This window comes from Phocoena sinus, chromosome 4, assembly GCF_008692025.1.
Source record: "Phocoena sinus isolate mPhoSin1 chromosome 4, mPhoSin1.pri, whole genome shotgun sequence".
NCBI classification, from domain to species: Eukaryota; Metazoa; Chordata; class Mammalia; order Artiodactyla; family Phocoenidae; genus Phocoena; species Phocoena sinus.
Genome location: NC_045766.1, coordinates 70,677,712 through 70,704,218, shown reverse-complemented (window position 1 = coordinate 70,704,218; position 26,507 = coordinate 70,677,712). Strand labels below are relative to the sequence as shown.

The 26,507-nt window shown below is 41.9% G+C and overlaps 1 protein-coding gene across 1 annotated transcript; it reads left to right on the top strand.

Annotated features, from left to right (window-relative positions):
- The first annotated feature begins 1,176 nt into the window (after positions 1-1,176).
- LSG1 (large 60S subunit nuclear export GTPase 1) lies at positions 1,177-26,273 on the top strand. The gene is made up of 14 exons (XM_032630427.1): positions 1,177-1,355; positions 3,012-3,138; positions 7,085-7,205; positions 7,385-7,471; positions 8,004-8,090; positions 13,327-13,387; positions 14,538-14,714; positions 17,835-18,230; positions 18,655-18,756; positions 18,906-19,049; positions 19,974-20,097; positions 22,454-22,533; positions 24,105-24,278; positions 25,786-26,273. Exons 1-14 carry the CDS (start codon positions 1,257-1,259, stop codon positions 25,966-25,968), a joined length of 1,962 nt encoding a protein of 653 aa, XP_032486318.1. The 5' UTR covers positions 1,177-1,256; the 3' UTR covers positions 25,969-26,273.
- The last annotated feature ends 234 nt before the right edge of the window (positions 26,274-26,507 follow it).

Here is a 26,507-nt window from a genome sequence, read left to right as displayed (position 1 = left end):
TCATTCTCCCCTTGCCCCAGGAACGAATAAAATAGTGAGGAGACCTGGGTTTGATGCCTGACTCCGAATATAGTTCAGCTCTGACTTGGACAAGCTGCTTCCTCTCCGGAGCATCACAACATTGAGGTGTTTCTCCTGATTAAGGAGAATGGAGCTTAAACGCCCAACACCCACACAATTCTGACCCGACTTTTCTAACGATAAAGTGAGAAACAAAATCCAGGCCGAAAAGAGTGGAGCGGGGTCACTGTTTTTCACTTCATTTTAATTTATAGGAAAATTTAAATACAATTCTAGGTGGAACTTTTAAACGTTTTTTTAAAAATTATTTGAAGGGCTTCCCTGGTGGCGCAGTGGTTGAGAGTCCGCCTGCCCATGCAGGACACATGGGTTCGTGCCCCAGTCCAGGAAGATTCCCACATGCCACAGAGTGGCTGGGCCCGTGAGCCATGGTCACTGAGCCTGCACGTCCAGAGCCTGTGCTCCACAACGGGAGAGAACACAACAGTGAGAGGCCCATGTACCACAAAAAAAAAAAAAAAAGCAAGAAAAATAAAATTAAATAAATAAAAAGAAAAATAATAAAATTAAAAAAAAAAAAAAATTATTTGAAAACAAAAGCATTTAAGTCAGATCCATTTGGCTTTCCTTGCAACCTTGCCAAGCTCTTTCCATTCCCAACTACCATCAAGGCTGGGACTCTTCTCACCAATTCACAGCTCCGGATGAACAAGTATACAAAAAGCTGTTTAGTTGCCGGGCGTGACAGCAGCGAGGCCACACCTTAGAACACCGGCCGAAAACTAGCGCCAGGAAGCAACGCCACCTAGCGCTGCAGGAACACCCTTCACCCGGGTCTCCGCCTCCTTCTGACGAAAGTAGCCGGGAGGCGGGGCTAGTATCAATATGAACGGCCACGTTTTCCACGTCTCCTAGTTCTACACCGGACGCTAAAGACCGACGCACAAGTTTGGAAGGTACCATTCTTTTAATTTAATCAACTTATCAAAATTTGAGATATTCATAGGAAATATATTGAAACTTAAGTCCTCAGACCACTTTACATTTATTTCCCATCATAGTGGCAAATATGAGATATATAAGTGGTGATTTGAAACAATTATTGTGTTTCCCTTCAACCTCGGGCCTTAACTACTTGGGCTAGCTCATACGTCACTTCCGGAGATCTATCGGCTAACTATCCAAAAAACAGGAGCGGGTACGGCAAGCGAGATTCGTGTGCAGACGGGGCAGATATGGGTCGGAGGAGAACGCCGGAGGCTGGGACCCTCGGTCGGGCTCTTATCCGCCAGCAAGTTCAGCGGAGCCGTAGCCATCGTCACACCGACTCCTGGGTAAGACCTTGTCATCTTTCCCAGTCTGTCTAGTTATGAGAGTCTGAAAGCTGCGAAGCTTGGGGTAAGAGGTCACAGGGAAATTTTCCAGAGGAAATGATGCCAAAATAGGGTTTCTAAGGATGAGTACAGTCGTCCCCCGTTAACCGCGGGGATCGGTTTGGGGCCCCCCAACTCCCCGCGGATACCACAATGCAGTAGAGCCTACCAGGCAGATAAACAGGCCCTCCTTCTAGCAAGGCACAGGGCCCAGAGGTGGAGGCTAATGTGGTGATGAAGTTGCAGTGAGATCTTGAGTGCCAGGATAAAAGTTTGGTCTTTGCCCTGTAAGCCATGGAAGCGTTTGGAAGTTTCTGTACAGGAAAGACATAAAAACAACTTTTCGTATTCATTTGTTCAAAGAATTGACCCTCCAAGAGCCGCTGGTTGGTTCCAGAAGTACAAAATAACTCAGATTCCTGCTTCACCCTTTTTATTCCCTAGTGGTTTCACTCAAAGATGAACAACTTATCTCCAAAGTTTGGCGGGCCTAATAGTTCCCTGGGCCTGGGAACGATCATAATTTTTAGGATCCTTGAAAAGCGGATGAAGTAGTTTGACTTGTGTTTGTCATTTTGACATTCATTCCCTCATGTATTTGAGAACTCACGAAGTTCTCTGGGAGAATCTGTGCAAAGTCAAAGGTGTCTCTGATTATCCATGTGCACTTCACACCATCTAACTTCCATCTGTGTAATCTGCAGAGTAAACAGCATACAGAGCTCATCAATATTCATCAGGTCAGAGTTACTCTGGACATTAGATTACCAGTAATTTTAATTGATTTTGAAGCAACCTGTTTTTAATGTACCCATTAGGAAGTAGTGGGAAGATTCGATTATGAGCTCTAAAGAACTGGATTCTAATCCTTATGCTGATTTTTGCTGATTCTGTGGCCTTGGGCAAACCACCTAGCCTTTTAACCTTTAATTTTTTCATTTATTTGCACCTGTACAGAGTGTAGAGCTTAGGATGGTGTTTATCTTTTCAAACTATGGGTTGTGTCTGGAAATCAGTTCAGTAACTCTCGACTAGACAGGTTTTTCAACCTACAGAATAGAATTCAAGAAAATACCAGTCTGTGTGGCATGTAATAAAGTAACTTTGTTTCAGGATTCTTTTGTTACCATTTTACTATACTGAATGGTACACAGTTGTATCACTAAGTTTCTCACAGCATTTGGGTCACTATGTGAAATGTATTTCTTACTGTGGGTCTCCGTCAAAAAAATTTGACTAACAGTGGCTGCCAGGACCAGAGTATATGGTATATGGGTTCAGGTTCTTACCTCTACCACGTATTAGCTTGCCACTGTAGGCAAGCTGTTTTATCTAATTTAATCCTGTTTCCTCATCAGTAAAATAGAGATACAATAAAATTTATCTTAAAAGATTTTGAAAATAAAATGAGAAAATAAATGGAGAGTAACTATCCATCTGTAAGATGGATGAGAAAGTGAGGTAAGAAAGTGCTCATTTAAATGTTAACTGTTATTAATATTGACTCTAAAGGGGCTGATACCACTCTTAAGACCATAGAATCGTTACTTGGGAGTTAGTTTGGATGTTAAGAACAGAAGAGAGCAGCTGTATTACCACCTTGTGTTTTATTCATAGTTGCACACAAGTGAACTCAATGATGGCTATGATTGGGGTCGTCTTAATCTTCAGTCCGTGACTGAACAGAGCTCCCTGGATGACTTCCTTGCCACTGCAGAACTTGCAGGAACAGAGTTTGTAGCTGGTAAGTTGTTGCTGAGTGCCTACAGCACATTTGTGTCTTTGCTGACTATATACAAATAAGTCTGCTCGGAAATGTTTTGCCAATCCTACCAAACTCATAAAGGAGCTGTCTTTAATCCAAAGGCAGATATCCCAGAAGCAGTGTGGGAAGGTCGAGATGAACTCAACTGGGAGGTACAGAATGTGCCACAGTTTTCAAATTCAGCTCTAAAAAACACTTCAGGTTATCCATACTCATATCAAATTCAAGAACCTCAGTCTCTCACAAGGAAAGAGACCAGTCAACATTACAGTGGACAATACCAGCATTTTCCAGAAAATATTTTCTGATACCGTGGTTAGAAGCAAAATCCTGGGCCTGCTGCTGTAACGTAGGCAATTTGAATTGTATTTTAAAGCACTTGTTAACACATTATAGTGAATTTTTCCATGCATGTAATTTGTTTTAGTCACTGCTTTCCCTTTTTTTGTTTTTTGTTTTTTCTAAGCACTTAGAAAACTACCTGGCACAGAGACAGCATGATAAACTACCATTTCTATTGCTCTTCTCTTATTATAAGTGTTATTATGTTGTTTAGCAAATTCATTCATTTGTTCAAAATGCTTTTATTGAGCCCCAGCTACTCTCAGGTATTGTACTGGCTCCTGAAAGTATGGTGTTGACTAAGACAAATTTTGTCTCTGCAGAATTTTGTCTAAGGTGCTATAAAAGAATTCTGTAGCAGAGAATAGGGTCATAAAAGATGGAGTTGGTGTTCATTTCTATCTGAAGGAAAACTAGGGCCAGTCAGGGCAAGCTTTACCCTGGGGCTGAGTCTTAAAAGATGAGTAGGTGTTAGCAGGACAGGTGAGATGACACAGGACATTATGCACAGGCAGGCAGAGCACTTCAAGCTAAGATCTGAGCAGCAGTTTACTTTGTTCAGAAAACGGACTGAGTGAACCGATGAGGATGATTATAACTTTTGTGACTTTCTGTTTGATTAAAAACAAAATCCCCCCCAAAAAAATAAAACAAAACAAAAATAAAATAATGTGCAAAAAAAAAGAAAACGGTTAGGAGCTTCGCCCTGTTGGTGCTTAAAGTACATGGGGGCAGGATGTGATGCACAAACACTAGGGAGGAGGGCCAGGGCCAGGAGAGAATAAGGGCTTGAAAGGAGTCTTTAGAGGGATGTAAGCAAGTAGGAAACATTTTTTGAAAGATCACTGATGGATTTTGAGGAAGAAAGAGTAGTCAGGAAACTATTGCTTTAGTACAGCAAAAGAATCAGGCTAGAACTGAAATAGTAGGAGTAGAAGAATGGAGAAAAGAATAGGAACAAGATTTTTAGTGAGCTAGAATAAACCAGACTTTGTGGAGGGGGTGGAGTAAGTGAAGAGTGAGGAGTGTCTTTTTGCATTTTAATGAGGACCCCTAAATAGCTTCAGGATGGGGGTTGGTCTTGTGAGCATTGTAAGGATAATTAGAAGATTGGAATTTTTAGCCCCACTGGGGAGAGGAGAGGAGCTGGAGATTAATCACTAATGACCAATGACTTGAGCAGTCATACCTACATAATGAAGTTTCCATAAGCCTTTCAAAAATCGGTAAGAATTCCTCATTGAAATTAATTTCATGCCTTTTTCCCTTTTCCTTAATAATGTAGAAGTGATAGAATTTTGTCTCAACTCTCTATGACCTTCAGACAGCACTTGTCTCCTGGATACACAGGGACAGGGATTAAACCTGGAGGCTACAAGTTTCAGCTGTGAGCCCCTCAGATTGCAGGCAAAATTGGACGTGTGTGTGTGTGTGTGTGTTTGTGTGTGTGTGTACATAGTGCGTTTTGAATCAAATTAGGTCCATGGTTTTTAAGCCAGTTCTCACATGGATCCCTGACCTTGCAAAGGAGAGCAAAACAATGAGAAATGCTAAGTGTTCACTGGGAACTCTTTACCTTTAGAAGATGGCACAGGCCGTACTCACTTCTTATGTTCAGCAAGTAAGAGGAAGATGTGATATTGTGATATAATAAGAAATACATTTATATTTGGTCTTCATCTCTGGTTCCTTGATACAAGAGCTTCTAAAACCCTTGTAATTTCTTGAGTGGTAGGGGTGAGAGGAGTGTCTTTTGTTGTTCATAATAAGCCCCTTGCAACCTTACTAGAGTTTATGCTGATGAGGTGACCGGTGGGCCCCTAGGTAACTTCTTTGTGGGGGCTGATTGCCACAGAAACCAACCCTGGGATGTGAGGGTTGGGGCTTCCAGAAACTCCTCCCTCAACCACCGGGGAGCGGAGTCGTCCTGGAGATTGAGTTAATCACCAGTGGCCAATGATTTAATCTATGGGGCCTCCATAAAAATACATTCAGAGATTTGGCATCTGAAGTGGGGAAGTCACTTGATAATTAGTGTCAGAATAGAATTGAATTGTAGGACACCCAGTTGGTGTCTGGAGAGTTGGAGAACTGGCTGTTGGTGTGGGAAAACCCACGCATTCGGTGTCAGAAGTGTTGGTAGTAAAAGCAGTCCAGAGATGGGTGGCTGCGTTATTGTGTGATCACCTCCAGCAGAGCTCAGCATCGTTACTGAAATGAGAACGAGAATGGATAGTTGGCTCGGTGCAGTGGGCTAAGGAATTTGATGTGTGGTCGGAGAGTGGTGGAGTGGATGGCCCGTATGGTTTTAGCCAAATAGGGAAGAAGTGAAGCTACAAGCTGGGTGGTACACTGGGAGAAGAGGAAAGAATCAAGGGGCGGGAGACGTTTACAGAGGTTGGCCCAAACAAAGTGGGAACACTGGGTGGGAGATCACCATTGGAAGGAGGAATTAATGTGAAAGAATTATCCAGTATGGGGCTAAAGGGATGTGTATTCTGACTGTTGGTTGAGGATGACATGAATGAGAATGGTGACTGAATTGGCTGTACTCTAGGTCAGGGGTCCCCAACCTAGGTACCAGTCCACGGCCTGTTAGGAACCGGGCCGCACAGCAGGAGGTGAACGGTGGGCCAGCGAGCTAAGCTTCATCTGCCGCTCCCCGTGGCTCGCATTACCACCTGAAGCATCCCACCCACCCCCACCCCCCGCCAGTCCGTGGAAAAATTGTCTTCCGTGAAACTGGTCCCTGGTGCCAGAAAGGCTGGGGACTGCTGCTCTAGGTGACTGGACCGTGCAGTATTGGTGGTCCAACGAGGGTAGCAGATTGCGGCCTTTGCCTAAAGGTTAAGAGGCACATTGCTGAAGATGTCCTGTTATCCTTGGATAGGACCTCCCCTTGGCATTTTGGTAAGAAGCTTAGCTGGCTTCTCAGGTGCTTATCTCGGTGGAGTCACCTGCCCAGGAGACTAGGTGGCCATGTGTGGTACAGTGGAGGGGCCTGGAGCAACTTGAGGGGGATAGAGCCCTAGAGCAGAGGTCTCTGGTTCATACATAGACTGGGCGTTTTTTTATTCCTTTGAATTCTTATATAGCTTAATTGTGGATGTTCATAAATATTTCATATAAATTATAGCTGTGTAGTAATTTACCAGTTCTAACTGGAGTGAGTCTCCTTGCTGAATCTTTGCTTCCCCCCTCACTCCCATTGGCTTACAATTATTCTCCACATGTAAAATGAGGAGATTGGTTGTAATGAATGTTTACAATCCCTTCCCACTCTTATTGCTTCTGTTTCCATGAAATGCATTTAGCATGTGGAGTTTTATAAAATCAGTACTTGAAAAAGTGGTTGACCTTTTGAAAGTTTTAGTAAAGATCTGTTCTTGTATTCTTTTTTGTGGGGTGGCTAGAAAACTTTCTTTAGAAATTATAATTAATTCAAGGCTAGGGGAATCTATCTAAATCGGGAAAGCTTAAATTCTGTTTTAAGTGCTCCTATTTTTAGTTTTCTAAGTAATGACCAACATTCACTCTCTATACTTCCTCTTAAATAACAGTACTTTTGTTTTCCTACAAACAGAGAAGCTTAATATAAAATTTGTGCCTCCTGAGGCTAGAACTGGACTACTGTCTTTTGAGGAGAACCAGAGAATTAAGAAACTCCATGAAGAAAACAAACAGTTCTTGTGTATCCCAAGGAGGTGAGTTGAATAAAAATATAGGACATTAAAAGGCGTAACAAGGCAACTAAATATAAAATTTTTTATTTGGTGTTCACGTTTTTCTGCTTTCTTTTCTCAGCTGCTATTATTAAATCCCAATCTCCTATATTATTTTGGTAACTCGTGTGGAATTTTTTTTTCCTTCATGATTGTTGCAGACCAAAGTGGGACCGAAAAACTAGTGCAGAAGAACTCAAACAGGCAGAGAAAGATAACTTTCTAGAATGGAGACGTCAACTTGTCCGGTGAGTGTTAGTCTACAGGAAGATTTGCCTTGAAATTCTGAGTTAGGCATTTTAGTGTGCTTGCATTGCTATTTGCATTTTGAAGGCTTTGTTCTTTTAAAAGGGAAATGGTAGATTTCATCTTATAAGTGCAAATTGGTGTGTGTGCAAACCGCATTGCTTTGTGCACGTGTGTCCTTGCACAAAGATGGTGAGTTGATTGCTCCATTCCTGGCCTTTTCTCCTTTTCATACCCTTCTCTAGCCATTAGTAACCCCGGAGTTGATCACTGCTCTCTGGAGCATTCTTCCAAGAAGAGATGTCCGGGAGAAATGTCACTTTGTGTGTTAAATAAACTTTCAGGCCTTAAGAAGCTTAAGTATAAAATTTGCATTTGATTTGCATATTGACTCAGCAGAAAGTATATAAAAATCATTTGACGGTTAATAGTTGTGTACTTATTTTTTTTAATGCAGTGAATTTGGGTGTTTATACTACTTGAACCCTACTATTATAATCGGGCAGAGGTATAAACTTCTCATTCTAAAATCAGGCTGGAAGAGGAACAAAACCTGATATTGACTCCATTTGAAAGAAATTTGGATTTTTGGCGCCAGCTCTGGAGGGTGATTGAAAGAAGGTAGGTTACCGTTTTCTCTTTGTGTAAGAGTATGTGGTGGTGGCGGTATATTAGACTGGGAAGTTATATATGTTTGTCAGCCCAGGGAGGGGCTGAGGGGACAGGATCAAATCAGGCACAGTGCTACTGAGAATTATTATAAAACCTGAAAGTAGGATACTATATTTCTTTTTAAATATAAGGGTTTTTTGTTATTAGATAAACACATTGATAAACTTGCAAGAGTGGTGACTATTTTCTGTAAGATGAGTTCTGAAGCACCTGTAGTTGTTTCAGCAAATGTATATGAGTTCCTACCGGTAATACGGAAAATATGGCTGGGAGGTGTCTGCTTGCAAAGAGCAAATATGTTATGGGGGAGGCCAAGCAAAGGGCCAAGCACCGGGGGCACACAGATGGATGAAACGCGATCGTTGCACTAAGGTATTAGTAAAATACAAACTGGAGTGTGATTCCTATTGTATTAGAGAGAGGGTAGTGGGCTGAGTCAGAGCAGAGGAAGGAGCAGTTAGTAGTATTGGGGGAAATTAAGGAGTGATTTGTTTTAATTGGGCTTTGAAAAGAAGAGAATGCCTTTGATAAGTTGAGACTGGGAGATGTTTTAAGTCTTTTCCATATCTTGATAGCTAAAAGGTTTTTATTTTTGTCAAAGAGTGTATGAATTATTTATAAGGATTCCATAAATAGACCTTTTTTTAAAACATCTTTATCGGAGTATAATTGCTTTACAATGGTGTGTTAGTTTCTGCCTTATAACAAAGTGAATCAGTTATACATATACACATATCCCCATATCTCCTCCCTCTTGCTTCTCCCTCCCACCCTCCCTATCCCACCCCTCTAGGTGGTCACAAGGCACCATGCTGATCTCCCTGTGCTATGTGGCTACTTCCCACTAGCTAGCTATTTTACATTTGGTAGTGTATATATGTCCATGCCACTCTCTCACTTTGTCCCAGCTTACCCTTCCCCCTCCCTGTGTCCTCAAGTCCATTCTCTAGTAGGTCTGCGTCTTTATTCCCATCCTGCGCCTAGGTTCTTCATGACCTTTTTTTTTTTTTCTTTAGATTCCATGTATATGTATTAGCATACGGTATTTGTTTTTCTCTTTCTGAATTCACTCTGTATGACAGACTCTAGGTCCATCCACCTCACTACAAATAACTCAATTTCGTTTCTTTTTATGGCTGAGTAATATTCCATTGTATATATATCTGCCACATCTTCTTTATCCATTCGTCTGTTGATGGACACTTAGGTGGCTTCCATGTCCTGGCTATTGTAAATAGAGCCGCAATGAACATTGTGGTACATGACTCTTTTTGAATTATGGTTTTCTCAGGGTATATGCCCAGTAGTGGGATTGCCGGGTCATATGGTAGTTCTATTTTTAGTTTTTTAAGGAACCTCCATGCTGTTCTCCATAGTATCTGTATCAATTTACATTCTCACCAACAGTGCAAGAGGGTTCCCTTTTCTCCACACCCTCTCCAGCATTTATTGTTTGTAGATGTTTTGATGATGGCCATTCTGACTGGTATGAGATGATATCTCATTGTAGTTTTGATTTGCATTTCTCTAATGATTAATGATGTTGAGCATCCTTTCATGTGTTTGTTGGCAATCTGTATATCTTCTTTGGAGAAATGTCCATTTAGGTCTTCTGCCCATGTTTGGACTGGGTTGTTTGTTTTTTTGATACTGAGCTGCATGAGCAGCTTGTAAATTTTGGAGATCATAAATGAACCTTATATTTGAAATGATGCTTTTAACAAGGAGCCCTTAGGATGTGGGTTTGTTTGTTTGTTTAGTCCATAGAATATACCCAATAAGAACATTAGGAAACAGGGTGCTTTAACTGGGATTCTCAGGAAAGAATATTAGCACATTTAGCACTGTTACTAAGAAAAAGGACTTGGATTAAATTTGTAGAAGTTATTTACATTTCTTTTTAGAGTGATGAAAATGATCTAGAATTAGATAGTGGTGATGGTTGCACCACTTTGTGAATATACGAAAAACCACTGAACTGTACATTTTTTAAGAGATGGAACTTATGTGAATTATCTCTCTCTCTCTTTTTTTTTAAGTCACTTATATACTCCCCCCCCACCCCCGCTTCTTGCTTCCTCAGGGGCAGAGAGGGCTGTTGGCGTGGGATGTGAGGAGGCCAGAGTAGCTAGGCAAATCTCTAAGCCTGAAGAAAGGGGAAGCTAGCTCCTGATCGCGGGCTCCATGCAGGCTTGAATGGGGCTTGGGAAGACCCAGTATGGTTCTCCCAGGGAACAGAGTGAGCTAATTTCTCCATCAGGGCCTCATTAGCATTTGGGATGTATACTGCTGAAAATGTCTGTTTTCGAATTTCCAAAGATAAGTGGTAACAATGTGAAATATTGAAACCTCACCCTTGAGGGAATGCCCCCATTTGCACGCTTATAGTTTACTATTTAATTCTAGATTTTCTCCTACTTCCTTTATTGTCTGTCTTCCCTCTGCATTCTTTTTTTTTTCCTACTTATTCTGGTTTCTGACTTTTATGTAAGAGGCCTTCCTCCAATGTCAAATGATGTTTGTTGTCTGTTCATATTTAAGATCAAAGCATTACAGAGCTGATTGACAGGACTTTTGTTTGGGTGGAGTTTGCCCACTGGTGAACTTGACTGTACAGTAACTGAGCAGGGGTCAATTTTATTTTACAGTATCTATGGGTGTTTTCCCTAGGATCGGTCAGTTTCTTAAAGAGGAGGACTATCTCCTGCCAGGAGCGGGGCTAAAGGTGGTGGTGTAATACAAGGGAGCTGGGCATTTCCATCATTTGGGGTATAGACTTATGTTTAATCCTCCTCTCTTCAGTATAGCACCTCTTTCCCACCTTCTCCTGTGCTTGAGGTCCCAGTTCAGGAGCCTCTCAAGTTCATTTTCTCCAGGGTTCATTTTCTCCACAGGGGCTGTGGGGTGACGTGTGGCTGCCTGGCTGAATGGAACAGGGGCGTGGACCTAATTGCTCCCTGCTGAGAATGATTTCAGTCCTATACCTCACTCTTGCCATGAAAGCTAGACGTGATGCTTCTAATCCTGAGCTTTCTCGGGGCTCTGGGGCATGAACAGGCTCATTTCTCATTGGGCTGACATTTCTTAGTTGCTGTTCTTTCTTTCTCTTTGTCCTGATGAGTTCCAGTCTTTGCTTTCATGTTTTGCAGGCTTTGAGAGGGAACAGAGGTAGCCATATGTGTTCCTCCAGGTTCAGCAACAGCAAGGCCCTTCCCTTGCTTTTCATGCCCCTAAATAAGCAATTTGTTTCCCCAGAGTGAGCCTGTACTATTGAAACTTCTAGCTTCTATTGCATTACAGCATTACTTGCTCTTTTACTTTTTTGTGATATTTTTCTGTGTTTTTACAAGAGAGAACATGTTCCTGACTCAGGGAATATAGTTTATGTCGCACAGAAGTGGATCTGAGTCACATAGAAACATCAATAAAGTGACTACTGCCGTGTCTTTTTTTTTTTTTTTTTTTTTTTTTTTTTTATGCGTTACGCGGGCCTCTCACTGTCGTGGCCTCTCCCGTTGCGGAGGACAGGCTCCGGACGCGCAGGCTCAGCGGCCATGGCTCACGGGCCCAGCCGCTCCGCGGCACGTGGGATCCTCCCAGACCGGGGCACGAACCCGTGTCCCCTGCATCGGCAGGCGGACTCTCAACCACTGCGCCACCAGGGAAGCCCTGCCGTGTCTTTTAATAGGAAATATTTATTGACATGTTCTGTACAGCAGATGTCTCCTGTTTGGTAACAGGCTAGCTACGCCATCTGCCTCTTTAATTTCAAGAGTAGCTGTGAGCAAAGATTTGATGTATACTATGTCATTGAAATGGCGGACACTGCCGAGGCACGGAGGGCAGAACGCCATATCCCAGGAAGACGAGGCGCTTCCACTGTGTTGCATCAGCCTTCCCAGTACATAGCTGGCACTTTTCTAGGCATCCTAATTCAGCACACGAAGCAAGCTGCCTTAAACTTTTCTTCTTTTCTTCCTGGTGTGTCTAAGCTGGTTATTCTTTCTACCTGTTTGGTAGGTAGACATAATGTGTGTGGATCTTGTAATTTTAGTTCATTAGGCTTTGTCCATGTTTTGCAGTCATTTTTGCATTTACTGTTAAATCCTCACAGTTGGAAAGTGGTAGATATTACCTTAAAGTAGGAAATACTAGGACCCACTTAACTAGAGAACTTAGAAGCAATTTGTCATTAATTAGCAGCTCTGTGAGTTTCTTTGACTCACAAGATCATGCTGGAAATTTAACTCTTCTGAAGGAAAATGCACTTTGTCAAAAGCTCTGCCCTAAATGGTAACCTTGATGTAATACATTTCCTTCAGTTGCATAGGAGTTACCTGAGGAAAAGCTGACCAGATACGGATTTGCGGGAGGCTGGTGGAAGGTGGTAGCACATCCACAGCTTGTTTCCCTCCAGTGGCAGTCACAGCTGGCCCTTACAGCAGCTCTCCTAGCCACAGGGTCTGAAGGGAGGGAGGACTCTGCCGGAGAAGTGCAGTATTTACTCTTACAGTGCTCAGCTGCTGTCGTTCCCCATTACATTGTGAGGGATTCGAGGGGCTTGCTGTCAGCTGCAGAAAGTTTTCGTATTGCTACATCATCTTACATGTGATGGAAGGCGTCGGACTCATCATTCCTGCTTCATTATGGCAACTTAAGTTGATATTTTGCTGTTTTGTATTTTTGCCATTTAAACACATTCTTGGAACTGGTGGGTGATGATTTGCTACATGTACACATGTCTTTAAATAAGATATAGGCTTTGATGGTGGCAGCTGTGAGCAGGTGATTTTTGAGGGGTTTTTGAGGCCTTACTTAACACAAGTGTAAACTAGGCACTGAGTATACAGTAGACCTCACCTTGGATTGACGTCTTCGGAATACTCTTTGATCTCTCCAGGAGAGTTTACTAGAAGATACAAGTAAAAGTTTTAACAATGAAACATCATCAGAGACTACAAGCTCTGGTCCAGAGTGCTTGCGTTCTCATTCCAGCTCCCTCACTTAGTAGCTGGTGACCTTGAACAAGCCACTTAGCTGTTCTAAACTTCAGTCTCTTCGTATATAAACTGGGGATAATTGCACCTTAAAAAGTTAAATATACCAGTGCTTAATATGTCAAAAGTGTTTGCTACTATTTCCTTTCGCTTCACAGTGATTGGTGTATCTCACATTTGTTTTTCAGTGATATCGTGGTCCAGATAGTAGATGCTCGAAATCCACTCCTATTTAGGTGTGAGGATTTGGTAAGTAAAATGTGATATGATTCAAACTTTAAGTCCTTGGGCAGCAGTGGGAGGACAGCATCACCGATAGCAGTAAGCCTAGGCAGGCCTTTGCACCCTCCTCTAGCTTTGTTTAATCTGGCCTCCTGCTCCTCCCAAGGTCAGGAGTTTGCATTTTGGGACTGTTTAGATAAGGTGTTTTCTTCAAACAGTTGTTTCCATCTGCAGGAAGGCACAAACACTTGAACTTCCTACTTTTAGTTTCGAAGCCACTTTGTTAATAGGCATTTGCCAGTGTTTCTCATTTTTTAAGAGACTCTAGTTGAAATAGCATTTTGCTTACTTTAGCATATGCCTAGTCCCTTCACTTACCCATCCCACTAAGCTTTCTCTTCTCACACCTTACTTATTACCTCCTGTGGTATTTTACAAATGAACTAAGTTTGTAAAACACCACAGGGGGTAATCATTAAGGTGTGAGGATCACAAGAAATAATGTGATACAGGCTTTCAATTAATAAGACACTGAACACACATGAAGTATTCCTATATTTGTTTGAGGACCAGAGTAGGAATAGTACTGATTATTTTAAAATCCACTGGTGAATAACAGTCTTAATGGGGAAACTCTTATTAATTCAGCTTTCATACTTCTGGTCTATTTCCTAATGGAGACCTGTGCTTGGGAATTAATTTAATCACTGGGTCTTGTTTTCCTTTTAGCCTTCAAAAATATTTTTTTATATTAATAGGTAAGATTATTATTAGCTATCGTCACTTGGATTGAAGATAGTCCCTGCTGGCCGACAAATCTAGTTATACAGTTCTTTAACTTTGCTTAAAAGAAAGAATTCAAGATGATTAAAGAGAGGAACTATATAATTTAAAGAAATAAGAACCTGTTTTACTTAAACTGGGCAGGAAAGCATTTCTTTTTACCCTTTCCAGTTTCTTATGTGAAGAGTATTTTTTCTAAGTATAGATGACCTAACTTCTTTTCAGAGCTTGCTGAAAGGATCCATAGAATGTATCATGATTAAAAATCTTTAAATTAGGAATGATTTAAAACTGGGGGCAGTAAAAACTTTTAGTCATAGCTGGGGATCTTCAGTATAATTAGCCTAATTTCCCCCCTTTTGGAGAAATATCTAAATATCTTTATCTTGCATAGGAATGTTATGTGAAAACAGTTGATGACAACAAGGAGAATGTTATTCTGATAAATAAGGCTGACTTGATGACTGCCGAGCAGCGGAGTGCCTGGGCCGAGTTCTTCGAAAAGGAAAATGTGAAGGTCATTTTCTGGTCGGCTTTGTCGGAAGCCATTCAACTGATTGATGACTCTAAGGTAACCTGGGGGACTTTTTCAGGTTGGGTTTCAAGGAGGAGGATTTTGGCTTCTGTTAAGTGTGCTCTGTTTTTTTTGTTTGTTTGTTTGTTTGTTTATTGTTGATGTGTGGGGTTTTATTTGTTTCTTTTTTCCCTAAGTGCTGAGATAGTCGGGTGATCTATAGAAAAGTAAGCCACGAGGTTGCTTTCTCTGGTTTTTAAATAGTCTGCTATCCCAGGGGTCTATGATGCACACTGAGAGTAGCTATAATTTTTAATTTTTAAAAATTTTAGGCAGAAAATTGTATAGGAAGTTTCATACAGCCCTTGTATGTAATTGCTTTTAAGAGAAGTCAGAACAAAAAGTCAGATACAACTGAATGTAGTAACTTCTCTGGACTTGATTAGACTCTCTTTTGACTTTGTTTTGAAAACAAAGAAATGAAATAGTCCTAAATTAAGATATACCATGTTATTTTCTGTATCTTTTGATCCACTTTTTGCAGAAACAGTTTAGGAGTTATTTTCTAGTAAAAATTAATGGTAACCAGCTATGAAAAGAAATTAGTAATAGAATCTTAGAGCTGGAAGAGACTTAAAGTCATATCTTTTCCTATCCACCTCCTTTCCTCTCACCTCTATTTATCAACTATTTGCTGACTGGTTAGGGTGCTATGAATACAGCACCCTCCCTTGGTGAGCTCACAAGCTAGTGAGCTCTAACTCTGTGAAGGAGTTCTTCCCTTCACCTCGCTGGCAGTCACATGCTGTCTCTGTGACTCCTTTAAATGGCAGACACCAGGTGTCTCATTCCTTTTTATCTCCAAGGTTAGAAAGTTGTTTAGTCCAGTGAAGCTCAGTCAGCTTCCCTACCTTTGATCTGAGGCCTCTTCCTCTCTCCCCGTGTTCCCTCTTCTGCAGAAGAGACGTTGTCTGCTTTCCTGCTCCTTATATTGACATGACCTCCAGAGCACTCCTCACCCTGAGCGCCTGTCTGCCTGTGTCAGACACCTAAAGTGGGTGGCAGCTGGTTGAGTACAGTATTCCAGGTGTGGTTTGCCCAGGACATGTACTCTTATTTCTTGGGATCAGGGTACTCCCAGTAATTCAGAGTTTTGTTTAATTCACGCCCTTTCAAAGGAGCTTATGCTCTTGGCTCATTGAACCTGTGAACAGCCACATCCCTCACATATTTAAAAGACAAAACTTACTAAGCAGATCTCATCCTGTCTTTACATGTGGGAAAAGGTCTTCGTTTTGGTTTTAGCTCAGCTTAGGATCATGCTGTTCCTCTTAAATATTAGTGATTTGGGAACAAGGTAGAATTCATTTTGCATGTGTCATTTGCTTTTCTCTTCTTCCAGCTTTGAGTCATCTGCAGCTTTTGTATTGGCCCTTCTGTGTATTCTCTCTGGTCATCGATAACGCTGTTGAGTAGACCGGAGCCAAGGATAGAGCTCTGTGAACTTTTGTGGACTTAATAAGCGCTCAGTATCCAAGTTGCAAAGGGAAGTGGGATTTGTTTGCACCATCTGTTCTCAGGGAACCGTTGTTGCCTCCCATTACTGTCAGGGGAGGAATTGTTTGGAGGAATTTCCTAACTTGAGGAATTGCTTCCCTGTCAGACTCTGGATTAACAGTGCATGATTTATGGAAGACATTCTTTCTTCCTTTTTAAAAGTTGAACCCTATTTATTCCTTCCAGGTCTTCTGAAATCTGTTATTCATGATTTTCCAAGTCAAGTAGCCAGCTACCATTGTGATATATCTAATCACATCTGTCATTTGAGTGTCAAACATGAACTTACTAAAAATAGATATTCACTGTTTTCTCACCTATCTGAAGTTTGGTTCTTTCTCTATGGTTGCTTAACCTTTCTTATTTTAAAAAAATAGGACATATTTTTGAATTGAGTACTTTGGTTTTCTCTTGGCCATCTCTTAAATTGCACTGTGTTCCCCCAAAAGACTGACTTTTCCCTTCTTTCTTTCTATTTTTGATGTAACCACTGCAAAGTCCTTTTGTTGCCTTTATCATTTTTCCTGAACCAAAACTGCTTCTAGCCTTAGTTTTCCTAATACACATTCATGCTCAGTTTACATTCTTGTGTCTGCAGAAGAGCACACAGTGACTTCTTTACATTTATTGCTCATTTATCATAGAAATTGCTTCCAATTCCATATTTCTTTTTGAGTTGCCAGGAATGACAATGAAATCGTACCTTTTCTCCCTGACATTTTTTTTTAATATCTCTTTCCTAAAATGTAGGATGCCTGTTTAACTGAGTTCATCATGCCCTCTCCTGTGGTGGCTACTCATTGTAATGCTAGACTATTTGGAAATGATAGGTTTCCATCACTTCTAAATCTGAATCAATTCTCCCTTGTTGATACTGCTTGGTAATGCTATAAATTTGTCATATTTCTGCTTTGCTATCCATAGGAATTCAGAAGGATTAACACACCCATGAATCGTAAATGATTTTTACCTTTCTCTTTCCAAAGGAAATCGTTGGTTGGTGAATAATTTCCACGCGCAGAGTTGAGTTTTATTGCTCTCATACTTCACACACAGGGACCTGTGCTCCATGGTGCTATGATTTATTAAAGGCAGTTATAAAAGAATAGCAGTCTCCTTAACTATGCAAACCACTGTCTTTGAAAATGCAAATATACAGTGAAGCTCAGATTACAAATTATACCCTTCTTGCTTTGTGCAGCGAAGAGAATGTTAAATGTTTTATCGTTCATGAGAAATGCTTTGTTTTATTCTACAGCCCATTGCAAAAACAGTGTACTGCCAAGGAGTTCAGCTTGATACAGGTTTTTCTAAACCCTTGCTTTCTTTTAATAGGTAAAAGAGTTATCTACTAGAAAAGTAATGCATGTTATTTGTACAGAGTTCAAATAATACAAAACTGTGTAAAGTGAAGGTCCACCCCTCCAGAGGACACCACTGCTGATAGTTTGGTTATATCCTCATGCTATCTTCTCCCTCTATTCACCTTTCTCTTTCTCCTTCGTAACTTTCCTTGTCCTCTGTTCATCTTAGGTAACCAGCTCTGAATGTTGTTCACCAGAGTGAAGAGTGCAGTTGTTACACACTTCTGAACTTTTGTGGTTTCTGTTATTTCATCAGGAAGAAGTAAATGGAGACAGTGCAGAAGCCATCACAGCTGAGTTTGAAAACTCCAGTTGTGACGAAGCTGAAACTCTACACAAAGAGACTGAACATCTTTCAGTTAATGAAGTTGCCAGGAGTGATGAAGATGACAGTGAGTATGAGGACTGCTGGCAGGAGGAGGAGGACTGGCAGACGTGTTCGGAAGAGGGCAGCGGCCCCGACGAGCAGGCCTGCGGCCAGGATTGGAAGGAGCGCTGTACTGTGCGTTCTGAGGCGCAAGGAAGGAAGACCCCCCAGCAGAGGCAGATACACAATTTTAGCCACCTGGTGTCAAAGCAGGAATTACTGGAGATCTTTAAACAGCTACACTCTGGAAAGAAGGTGAAGAACGGACAACTTACTGTCGGACTGGTAAGATGAAATATATCATAAAGTTGTTCTGTGAGGGTCTGTATTCCCCATCCTTTGGTAGCTACACTGGAACTCTAGAGATCAGGCCCCGGCGTCATAGGGAACATCGATGCCCTCTTCTTGCCCACGGGCATCCTGGGAGCAGACTGGGTGACAGGCAAAGCCCAACTCAAAGAATGAACTTTCTCAAGGCTTATATTGGTCACACCACTGTTCATATTAATTATCTTCTACAATCTCCCAGTTCATCCCTACCTGTCACGTCACTTACAAGAGATACTAGAATGAGAGCTTTCAGGGTTGTCTTCAGACTTCCAGTCCAATGTTCTTAGCTTTAGATAGGCTTTTTACATAGGGTAGGCTTTCGGCATCCTGTGATCCTTGCCAACTTATACTGTAAACGTTCCTTCTGACACCCTTCTAGGTGGGCTACCCAAACGTTGGTAAGAGTTCAACAATCAACACCATCATGGGCAACAAGAAGGTGTCTGTGTCTGCCACGCCCGGTCACACCAAGCATTTTCAGGTATTTCTACAGCATCGGCCTCTGTGTTTCCTTCTCCGCCAGTTCCTCCCTCTGGGTGTTTTCTGAAGTTCTTTGCCACTCGTGTGCTGCTGCTCTCCTTTCCCTTCCTGTGCTGTATGCCCAGCATAAACCTCTTACGTGTCTTTCAGACTCTCTATGTGGAACCTGGCCTCTGCTTATGTGACTGCCCAGGCCTGGTGATGCCGTCCTTTGTTTCTACCAAAGCTGAGATGATTTGCAGTGGAATCCTCCCGATTGACCAGATGAGAGATCACCTCCCACCTATATCACTAATATCCTCTATGCTGTGCCAAAATTTTGGTTGTTATGTGTATATTAGGGCTTAAAAATCTGGGCAATAGACAGGGGAGGAAAAAGTAATCACTCCTTACATAGTTGTAAGGATTAGAAACAAAGACTCGGTGCTTTATGTCTGAATTAGGGTCATCTCACAAATCTATAGTGTATTTACATAAAAATATGTCATCTTTAAGGTCTGTTTTCAGAGATAATATTTTTAAAGGATACATTTGGAAGTGATCATTGTGCATAAGGCTTTGTTTAAAAGAGGGGAGAGGGGCTTTCCTGGTGGCGCAGTGGTTGAGAGTCCGCCTGCCGATGCAGGGGACACGGGTTCGTGCCCCGGTCCGGGAGGATCCCACATGCCGCGTAGCGGCTGGGCCCGTGAGCCATGGCCGCTGAGCCTGCGCGTCCGGAGCCTGTGCTCTGCAACGGGAGAGGCCACAACAGTGAGAGGCCCGCGTACCGCAAAATAATAATAATAATAATACAAAATAAAAGAGGGGAGAAAAGTCTTTTATTTTTTTTTTTTTTTTTTTTTTTTTTTTTTTTTTTTTTTTTTTTTTATGCGTTACGCGGGCCTCTCACTGTTGTGGCCTCTCCCGTTGCGGTGGACAGGCTCCGGACGCGCAGGCTCAGCGGCCATGGCTCACGGGCCCAGCCGCTCCGCGGCATGTGGGATCCTCCCAGACCGGGGCACGAACCCGTGTCCCCTGCATCGGCAGGCGGACTCTCAACCACTGCGCCACCAGGGAAGCCCCAGAAAAGTCTTTTAAATTAACGAATAACCGTACTTCTTCTTTGGAGAGGTGAAAAGTTTTTTTGTCACAGAGGTGCTGAAATACCATGTTCTTGGAAGACAACATGGGGAGGAGGAAGGGGTCAGTTCAAAGAAATGGATTCCTTGACAATCTTACATTTGCCAGAATATTCCAAGACATGTTTTAGAAGCTACGTATGGCATTGACATCATAAAACCTAGAGAAGATGAAGATCCCCAGCGACCTCCAACGTCAGAAGAACTATTGACGGCTTATGGATGTGAGTTGTGATTTATTTTAAAACATGAACAAAAAATAATAGTATAGCTACTAAGAGGAATACTCTGCAAAGGTACAAGTTCAGAAGTTTTCCTTAGCATTTGTCATGTCACCTTTCAGGCTTGATATTTTTGTTGTCCTGTTGGTCTTGCCCACCAGGTGGCCTCCAGGTAGCTGACTTGGTCCAGCAGTAAAGGAGGGAGAGCCGGCCACTACCTGAGTGGTATTTTACTTCAGTGTTAAGTGCTTTTTAGAGTTAGAGAAGGAGCTGCTCTGTATCCTTTGCCTCTTCCCCAGGTCTTCATCATAGAAATCAAGTGCCTGGGAGACACATCTTCCCAGGCTCTCTCAGGCCCTTTCCTATGGGAGGCCTAGGACCCAAGTGTAGACACAGGGCTTCTGATCTAAAGCTATGTTGGCTTTTTCCTTTTCTGTATGGGAATTATCTTTGTCTGTCATTTCTCCAATTCATTGTGATTTATTTACCTTAAACACAAGCTTTAAAGGTAATCTGGAAAGACGCGTATCTACCTAAAGAAAAAGCGGTGTTAAAAAAATTTCCATGCATGTGTGGCTTGCCTTGTAAGGAATTGCCCCCAGCCGGGAAGGAGTTCAGGTTATTTGAGTATTTACTGGCAGAGAAAGGTGATTTGATATAAACCACACTTATATGGTTAAAATCAGACCTTGAATTTACTTTAATTGAGCGACTTTAAAGAGGATGAATACTAAGCACTTGTTGCAAGACTGCTATAGTCACAAAATCATAGGACAAGAAGGGGCCTTAAAGATTCTCCCACCTCTCATCCCCCTTTTCTTAAGACAAGTAACCTGAGATCAGAGCATGAAGTGACTTGCCCAAGGTGGTGTCTGGTCAGTGGCATAGCCTCAGTGAGAACCCAGATTTCCTAATCTAGACCTCTCCAGTGTGCTAACCTGAAAGATGGGGAAAGGTAGACTTTGCACTAAACTTTGCATCTGGTTTGATTTCCAGATAAAACTGAAAGAAATGTCAGTCTTTTAAGATTTTTCATCTGATTCTCTCTGATGAAATCAAAGAGAGTGAGGACAAAACCAGTTTGTAAAAACAGATGACTGAACATTCTTAAAATATTAGTGAAATTCAACATCTGTCCATATATTTGTTAGCCATTTTGTCTTCTGAGAATCACTTTTTTCTGTGCATCATTTGTTTTTGTCATAATGATCTGTAGGAGTTCTTTGCTACCTGTGCTGCAAATGTTTTTCCCAGTGTCTATTTATGGTTTCTTTAGCCCTGTAGAAGTTAGCGACTTTAATAAACAATGTTGTTTTTTTTTGTTTTTTGGGGGGGTGTCTTTGGCTGCATTGGGTCTTTGCTGCTGCGCGCAGGCTTTTCTGTGGTTGAGGCGAGCACGGGCTACTCTTCATTGCAGTGCGCGGGCTTCTTGTTGTGGTGGCTTCTCTTGTGGAACACGGGCACGGTCTTCAGTAGCTGCAGCGCGCGGGCTCAGTAGTTGTGGCTCGTGGGCTCTAGAGTGCAGGCTCAGTAGTTGTGGCGCACGGTCTTAGTTGCTCCACGGCATGTGGGATCTTCTGGGACCAGGGCTCAAACCCATGTACCCTGCATTGGCAGGTGGATTCTTAACCACTGTGCCACCAGGGAAGCCCAACAATGTTTTTCCTTCTTAGTTTTGTTGGGTTCGGTGTTTTACTTGGGAAAAACCATTTTACTGTAATCCTTTTTTTTTTAATCTTTAGATTTTTTTTTTCTTTTCCTAAATGTTTTTTTTTGTACGGTTCTAAGTATTGATACTTTCTTCTAAACTGAAGGAGCCAACATACAGCTAGTATGGGAGGGAACTGAGTTTTGAACCTGTCAGCCAAAGCTTGTGTTCTTTCCCGCTGTGCTCTGCTACTCCCTTCTAATTGAGTTAGTATTAAAGGGATCTTCGTTGTATGTTTGGGAAACTGAAAAAGGTGTAGACATATCATTAAATAAGAAAACTTGCTCTGTTGCTTTGGGTTTTGCTAATAATATTGACAACATAGCATTGTACAAGTAGCCTCCTTGAATCAATAATTAAAATCAGAGATAGAAGAAATGACTGGAGTAGAGAGAGATTGAATGTGTCACAGCATGTTGCTAGGTGGTTGTCAGAAGATCAGATGTAACAATATAGTCTGTTCTCCTGGATTATCAGATGTTTTTGTAATGCTAACCAAAATATTTTCTACATTATTAATTGATTTGTTTTTTTTTAAGGTTAAGTAAGAATGCACAGTGTAATAACAGAAAAGGCTAGATTTCCATCACCTCAGTTGTCTTTTGTTGTGATGTTTTCTAACTTTTTTGCAAAATTCATTTCTCCTCACAGGTATGCGAGGATTCATGACAGCACATGGACAGCCAGACCAACCTCGATCTGCACGCTACATCCTGAAGGATTATGTCAATGTAAGTGAACCCTGCTTCTCGTTCCTCTGGTATAAGTAGGTCTTCTTTCTCCACAGCGTATGTTTAGGGTAATGGCAACCAGCTGGGTTATAAAGGAGATATCTTCTCATTGATATTGTGCCATAACTGGAATTATATTCTTGATCCAGGAGAGCTAGCATCATATAAATCATAGAAGTGACTGACATAATATGAAAGAGATGAAGATCTCTGAATACCTATTTGCAGTGAAGGTGATAAATTTATGTCTCCAGTTTTTCCATCTCCTCCAGCCCTTGGGTGTTTCTACTGCAGCTATATCACAGTATTCCTTGTAGTGTAGCTGTTTATATACCTGTCTTCCAACACTTGTCCAGTAACAGTAATAATCATAGCTAACATTTATTCAAAGCTAGCCCTGCTAGGAATAGTTCTAAATGTTTTATGTTTGTCATCTCATTAAAAATACGTAAGGGGCTTCCCTGGTGGCGCAGTGGTTGAGAGTCCGCCTGCCGATGCAGGGGACACGGGTTCGTGCCCCGGTCCGGGAAGATCCCACATGCCGCAGAGCGGCTGGGCCCGTGAGCCATGGCCACTGAGCCTGTGTGTCCGGAGCCTGTGCTCTGCAACGGGAGAGGCCACAACAGTGAGAGGCCTGCGTACTGCCAAAAAAAAAAAAAAAAAAAAAAAAAAAAAATGTAAGTCTGTGAGGTATTATTCTCCAATCACAAGTGAGGACATGCTAAGTTTTGGGTTTTCTTCATCAGTAAAATAGGAATTAATAGTACCTATCCCATGAGATTATTATGGGAAATAAATGAGAACAGTGTATGTGTGTGGAGACATACACACACACACACACGCACATCACTAAGCTCAGTGCCTGGCACTTAATTAGCCCCAATAGTTTTTATTTATTAAGCTACTTCTTTCCACAAAAAAGCATTCCAGGGGCTTAATTGGTTGTGAGGATTTCACTTTATTCCCTCCTCTTCTCAATAGACCATCAGCAGGGCTTGGAGCATAGAAATAAAAGAGGGCAGCCATATTCTCTTTTTTTTTAATTCGGTAGGAAAACAGTTAATAGAATATTTGTATAGATGAATTATTCATTCATTTACCATTTGTAAAACTATGGAGGGTGGGGGAGATGAGTTAAAAACAACCACAGTTTTTAGAGTGTTTATGGTGGAAAGAGGAAACTTGGCACCCAGTGGACAACAGCAGCAGGCCCAGTGTCCCCATCAGTACAGCCACACTGTCCAACTACGTCCTGGCTTTTGTTTTGGAAAATATTCTCTTAAGTATACTCATATACATGTACTGAAGAGTATGGTAAACAAGGTGAAAAGGGGGCACAGGGAAGATTTCGTTCTTGTGTGGGAGCTGTGGGAAGAGGTAGGCCTCTAGAACACTAAGGATCATCATCAGGGTGTAAGTTGGGACTCTCCGGTTGCAGTAACCAAAACTCAGCTCAGCTGTCAAATGGCCGAAAGTTCCATCAGAGTGTGCACCGTGGAGAGGCCTCCTCTGTGGACTCTCACACGGATGGCCCTGAGGATGTGCTGTTACCATGCATGTTGTCTTTGCAGGGTAAACTCCTGTACTGTCATCCTCCTCCTGGAAGAGATCCTCTGACCTTTCAGTATCAACACCAGCGACTCCTAGAGAAGAAAGCGAATGGTGGGGAAATAAAAATGCAGCCACGCAGAAATAAAAAAGCAAATCAGATTGAAAATGTAGTGGACAAAACTTTTTTCCATCAGGTAAGTTTTAAAGTTTTTTTTTAACTTCTGATCCAGTACATTTTGTATAACAGCTTTATTGAAATAACATTCACATACCATAAAATTCACACTTCTAAAATATACGGTTCAGTAGGTTATAGGATATTTGCAGAGTTATGTAACCATCACCACTCACTCCGAAAAGAAACCCTGTACCCATTAGCATTCACTCTCCACTCCCCTCTTCCCCGCAGCCCCTGCCCACCACTAAGCTACTTTCTCTATATAAAGATTTGTCTATTCTGGACGTTTCATGTAAATGGAATCATATGCTCTGTGGTCCTTTGTGACTGGCTTCTTTAGCCTGATGGCTTCAAGGTTCACCCATGTACCAGTGCTGTATTCCTTTTTACTGCCAAATAATATTCCATTGAATGGATAGACCACACTCTGTTTATCCATTTATCAGTTGTTGGACATTTGGGTTGTTTCCACTTTTGTCTATTATGAATAATGCTGCTATGAACATTCATGTGCACGTGTTTGTGTGGACATATATTTCATTTCTCTTGGGTATATACATTAGGAGCGGGATTGCTGGGTCATGTGGAAACTCTAAGTTTAACAGTTGAGGTACTGCCAAACTTCCCAAAAGTGGCTGCACCATTTTCCATCCCCAGCAGCAACTATGAGGTTTCTACTTTCTCCACATCCTTGCTAAACTACAGAAAAGAAGTGATATTTAAGCTGAACTTCGAGGAACAGATAAGAATGTGTCAGTTGGAAGAAGCGGTGAGGGCCAGATTTCCATGCAGAAGGAGTAGCATGAACAAAGGCAAAAAGATGTGAGAGTGTGGATTTTTTCAGTAAAGAGCCTATGTTTGTAGGTGGCTTTGTGTGCCACGTGAGGGAATATGAACTTGATTCCCCAGGCCACAGGCGGCCATCAGAGATCTGTGAGGACAGGACTAGAGAGATACAGAATAGAGCACTCTGATAGAAATGTGCACACGGGATTTGAGGAGTCTTGCAGTGAAAGTGAAAGTTCAGTGAAAGCCGATGAACACCTGGGTTAGAGCAGTGGGGACGGAGAAGAGGGGGAAAGATGAACAAAGTCCTTGAGAGTGGAATCCACAGAACTTAGTGCCTGGCTGTGTGTGATAGATAAGGAGGACAGAGCGTGTGCCATCTTCGGGGCTGGGCAGATTCTTACACCACTGGCCGAAATAAAGAATGGAGAGTCAGCTTCTAACTAACTTTGGGTTGCGGCCGGTTGAAGTTTGGTATCAAGATAGAGATGTCCAGAAAATAGCTGGTATTGAGCCTAGTTATAGATGTTGTTTGAAGCCACGGACTAAACAAAGTTGAGGACAAAGAGAATGGAGTGAAGACAAAACACTGAGAAACTTATTTAAGGAATGGGGAGAGAAAGAGGACCAGTGAGAGATGGAAGTCCACTCTCTTGGAGTTCTCCATAAGCAATCCTGTGCATATCCTGTAAAGGAGACTGCTGACATCGCCAATGATATTTTCTCTTATTTCCCAGGAAAATTTGAGAGCTTTGACCAAAGGCGTCCAGGCTGTGATGGGCTACAAGCCTGGGAGTGGCCTGGTGACGGCAGCTACTGTGAGCAGCTCTGAGATGGGGGCTGGGAAGCCCTGGAAAAAACATGGCAACAGAAATAAAAAAGAGAAAAGTCGTAGACTCTATAAGCACCTGGATACATGAACTTGGGCTACAGCAGAAGTAGCATATCCGCACTGTGCATCTGTGGTGCTATAGGGTGGACCCTGCCCTTGTGATCCACACCCAACAGCTGATATCCAGACCGAGGGGCTCCTCAGAGCACCAACTCCAGTTAACAGGGTCGTCTTGGAGCCCCAGAAACCTGTTCCTGTAGGAGGCTGAATCTGAGATGAGGGAATCAATGATGTATGTTTATTTGTGTAAACATATATACAAATGCATAGTAATTTGTAATCTGGGAATTTTTTGAAGAGATATTAAAATTAAATTGCCACGTGGATTTTTTATTTGTTCGTGTAGCTACACTGCAATTTGGATATTTCACATTATTTAGACAATTTTAATCTGCTAAAACATGCTGGGATTTTAGATGGATTTTTGAGTACATTATGAGATTTGTGCTTCTCCATCTCACACACATACCCAACACACACCCCTAATATGGCAGAAGGCATATCAGATCTTGGAATGGGGCTAGCACAGGTGATTTTTAAAAGCCCTTGAAGAGCATAATCCTCTGT

Excerpts from the sequence above, each read along its gene's own strand:
- LSG1 (XM_032630427.1), top strand. The coding sequence starts at position 1,257 with ATGGGTCGGAGGAGAACGCCGGAGGCTGGGACCCTCGGTCGGGCTCTT. Across the intron at positions 1,356-3,011 it reads ATCGTCACACCGACTCCTGG|TTGCACACAAGTGAACTCAA; the intron begins GTAAGACCTTGT and ends TTTTATTCATAG. Across the intron at positions 19,050-19,973 it reads ACCTCCCACCTATATCACTA|ATTTGCCAGAATATTCCAAG; the intron begins ATATCCTCTATG and ends TGACAATCTTAC.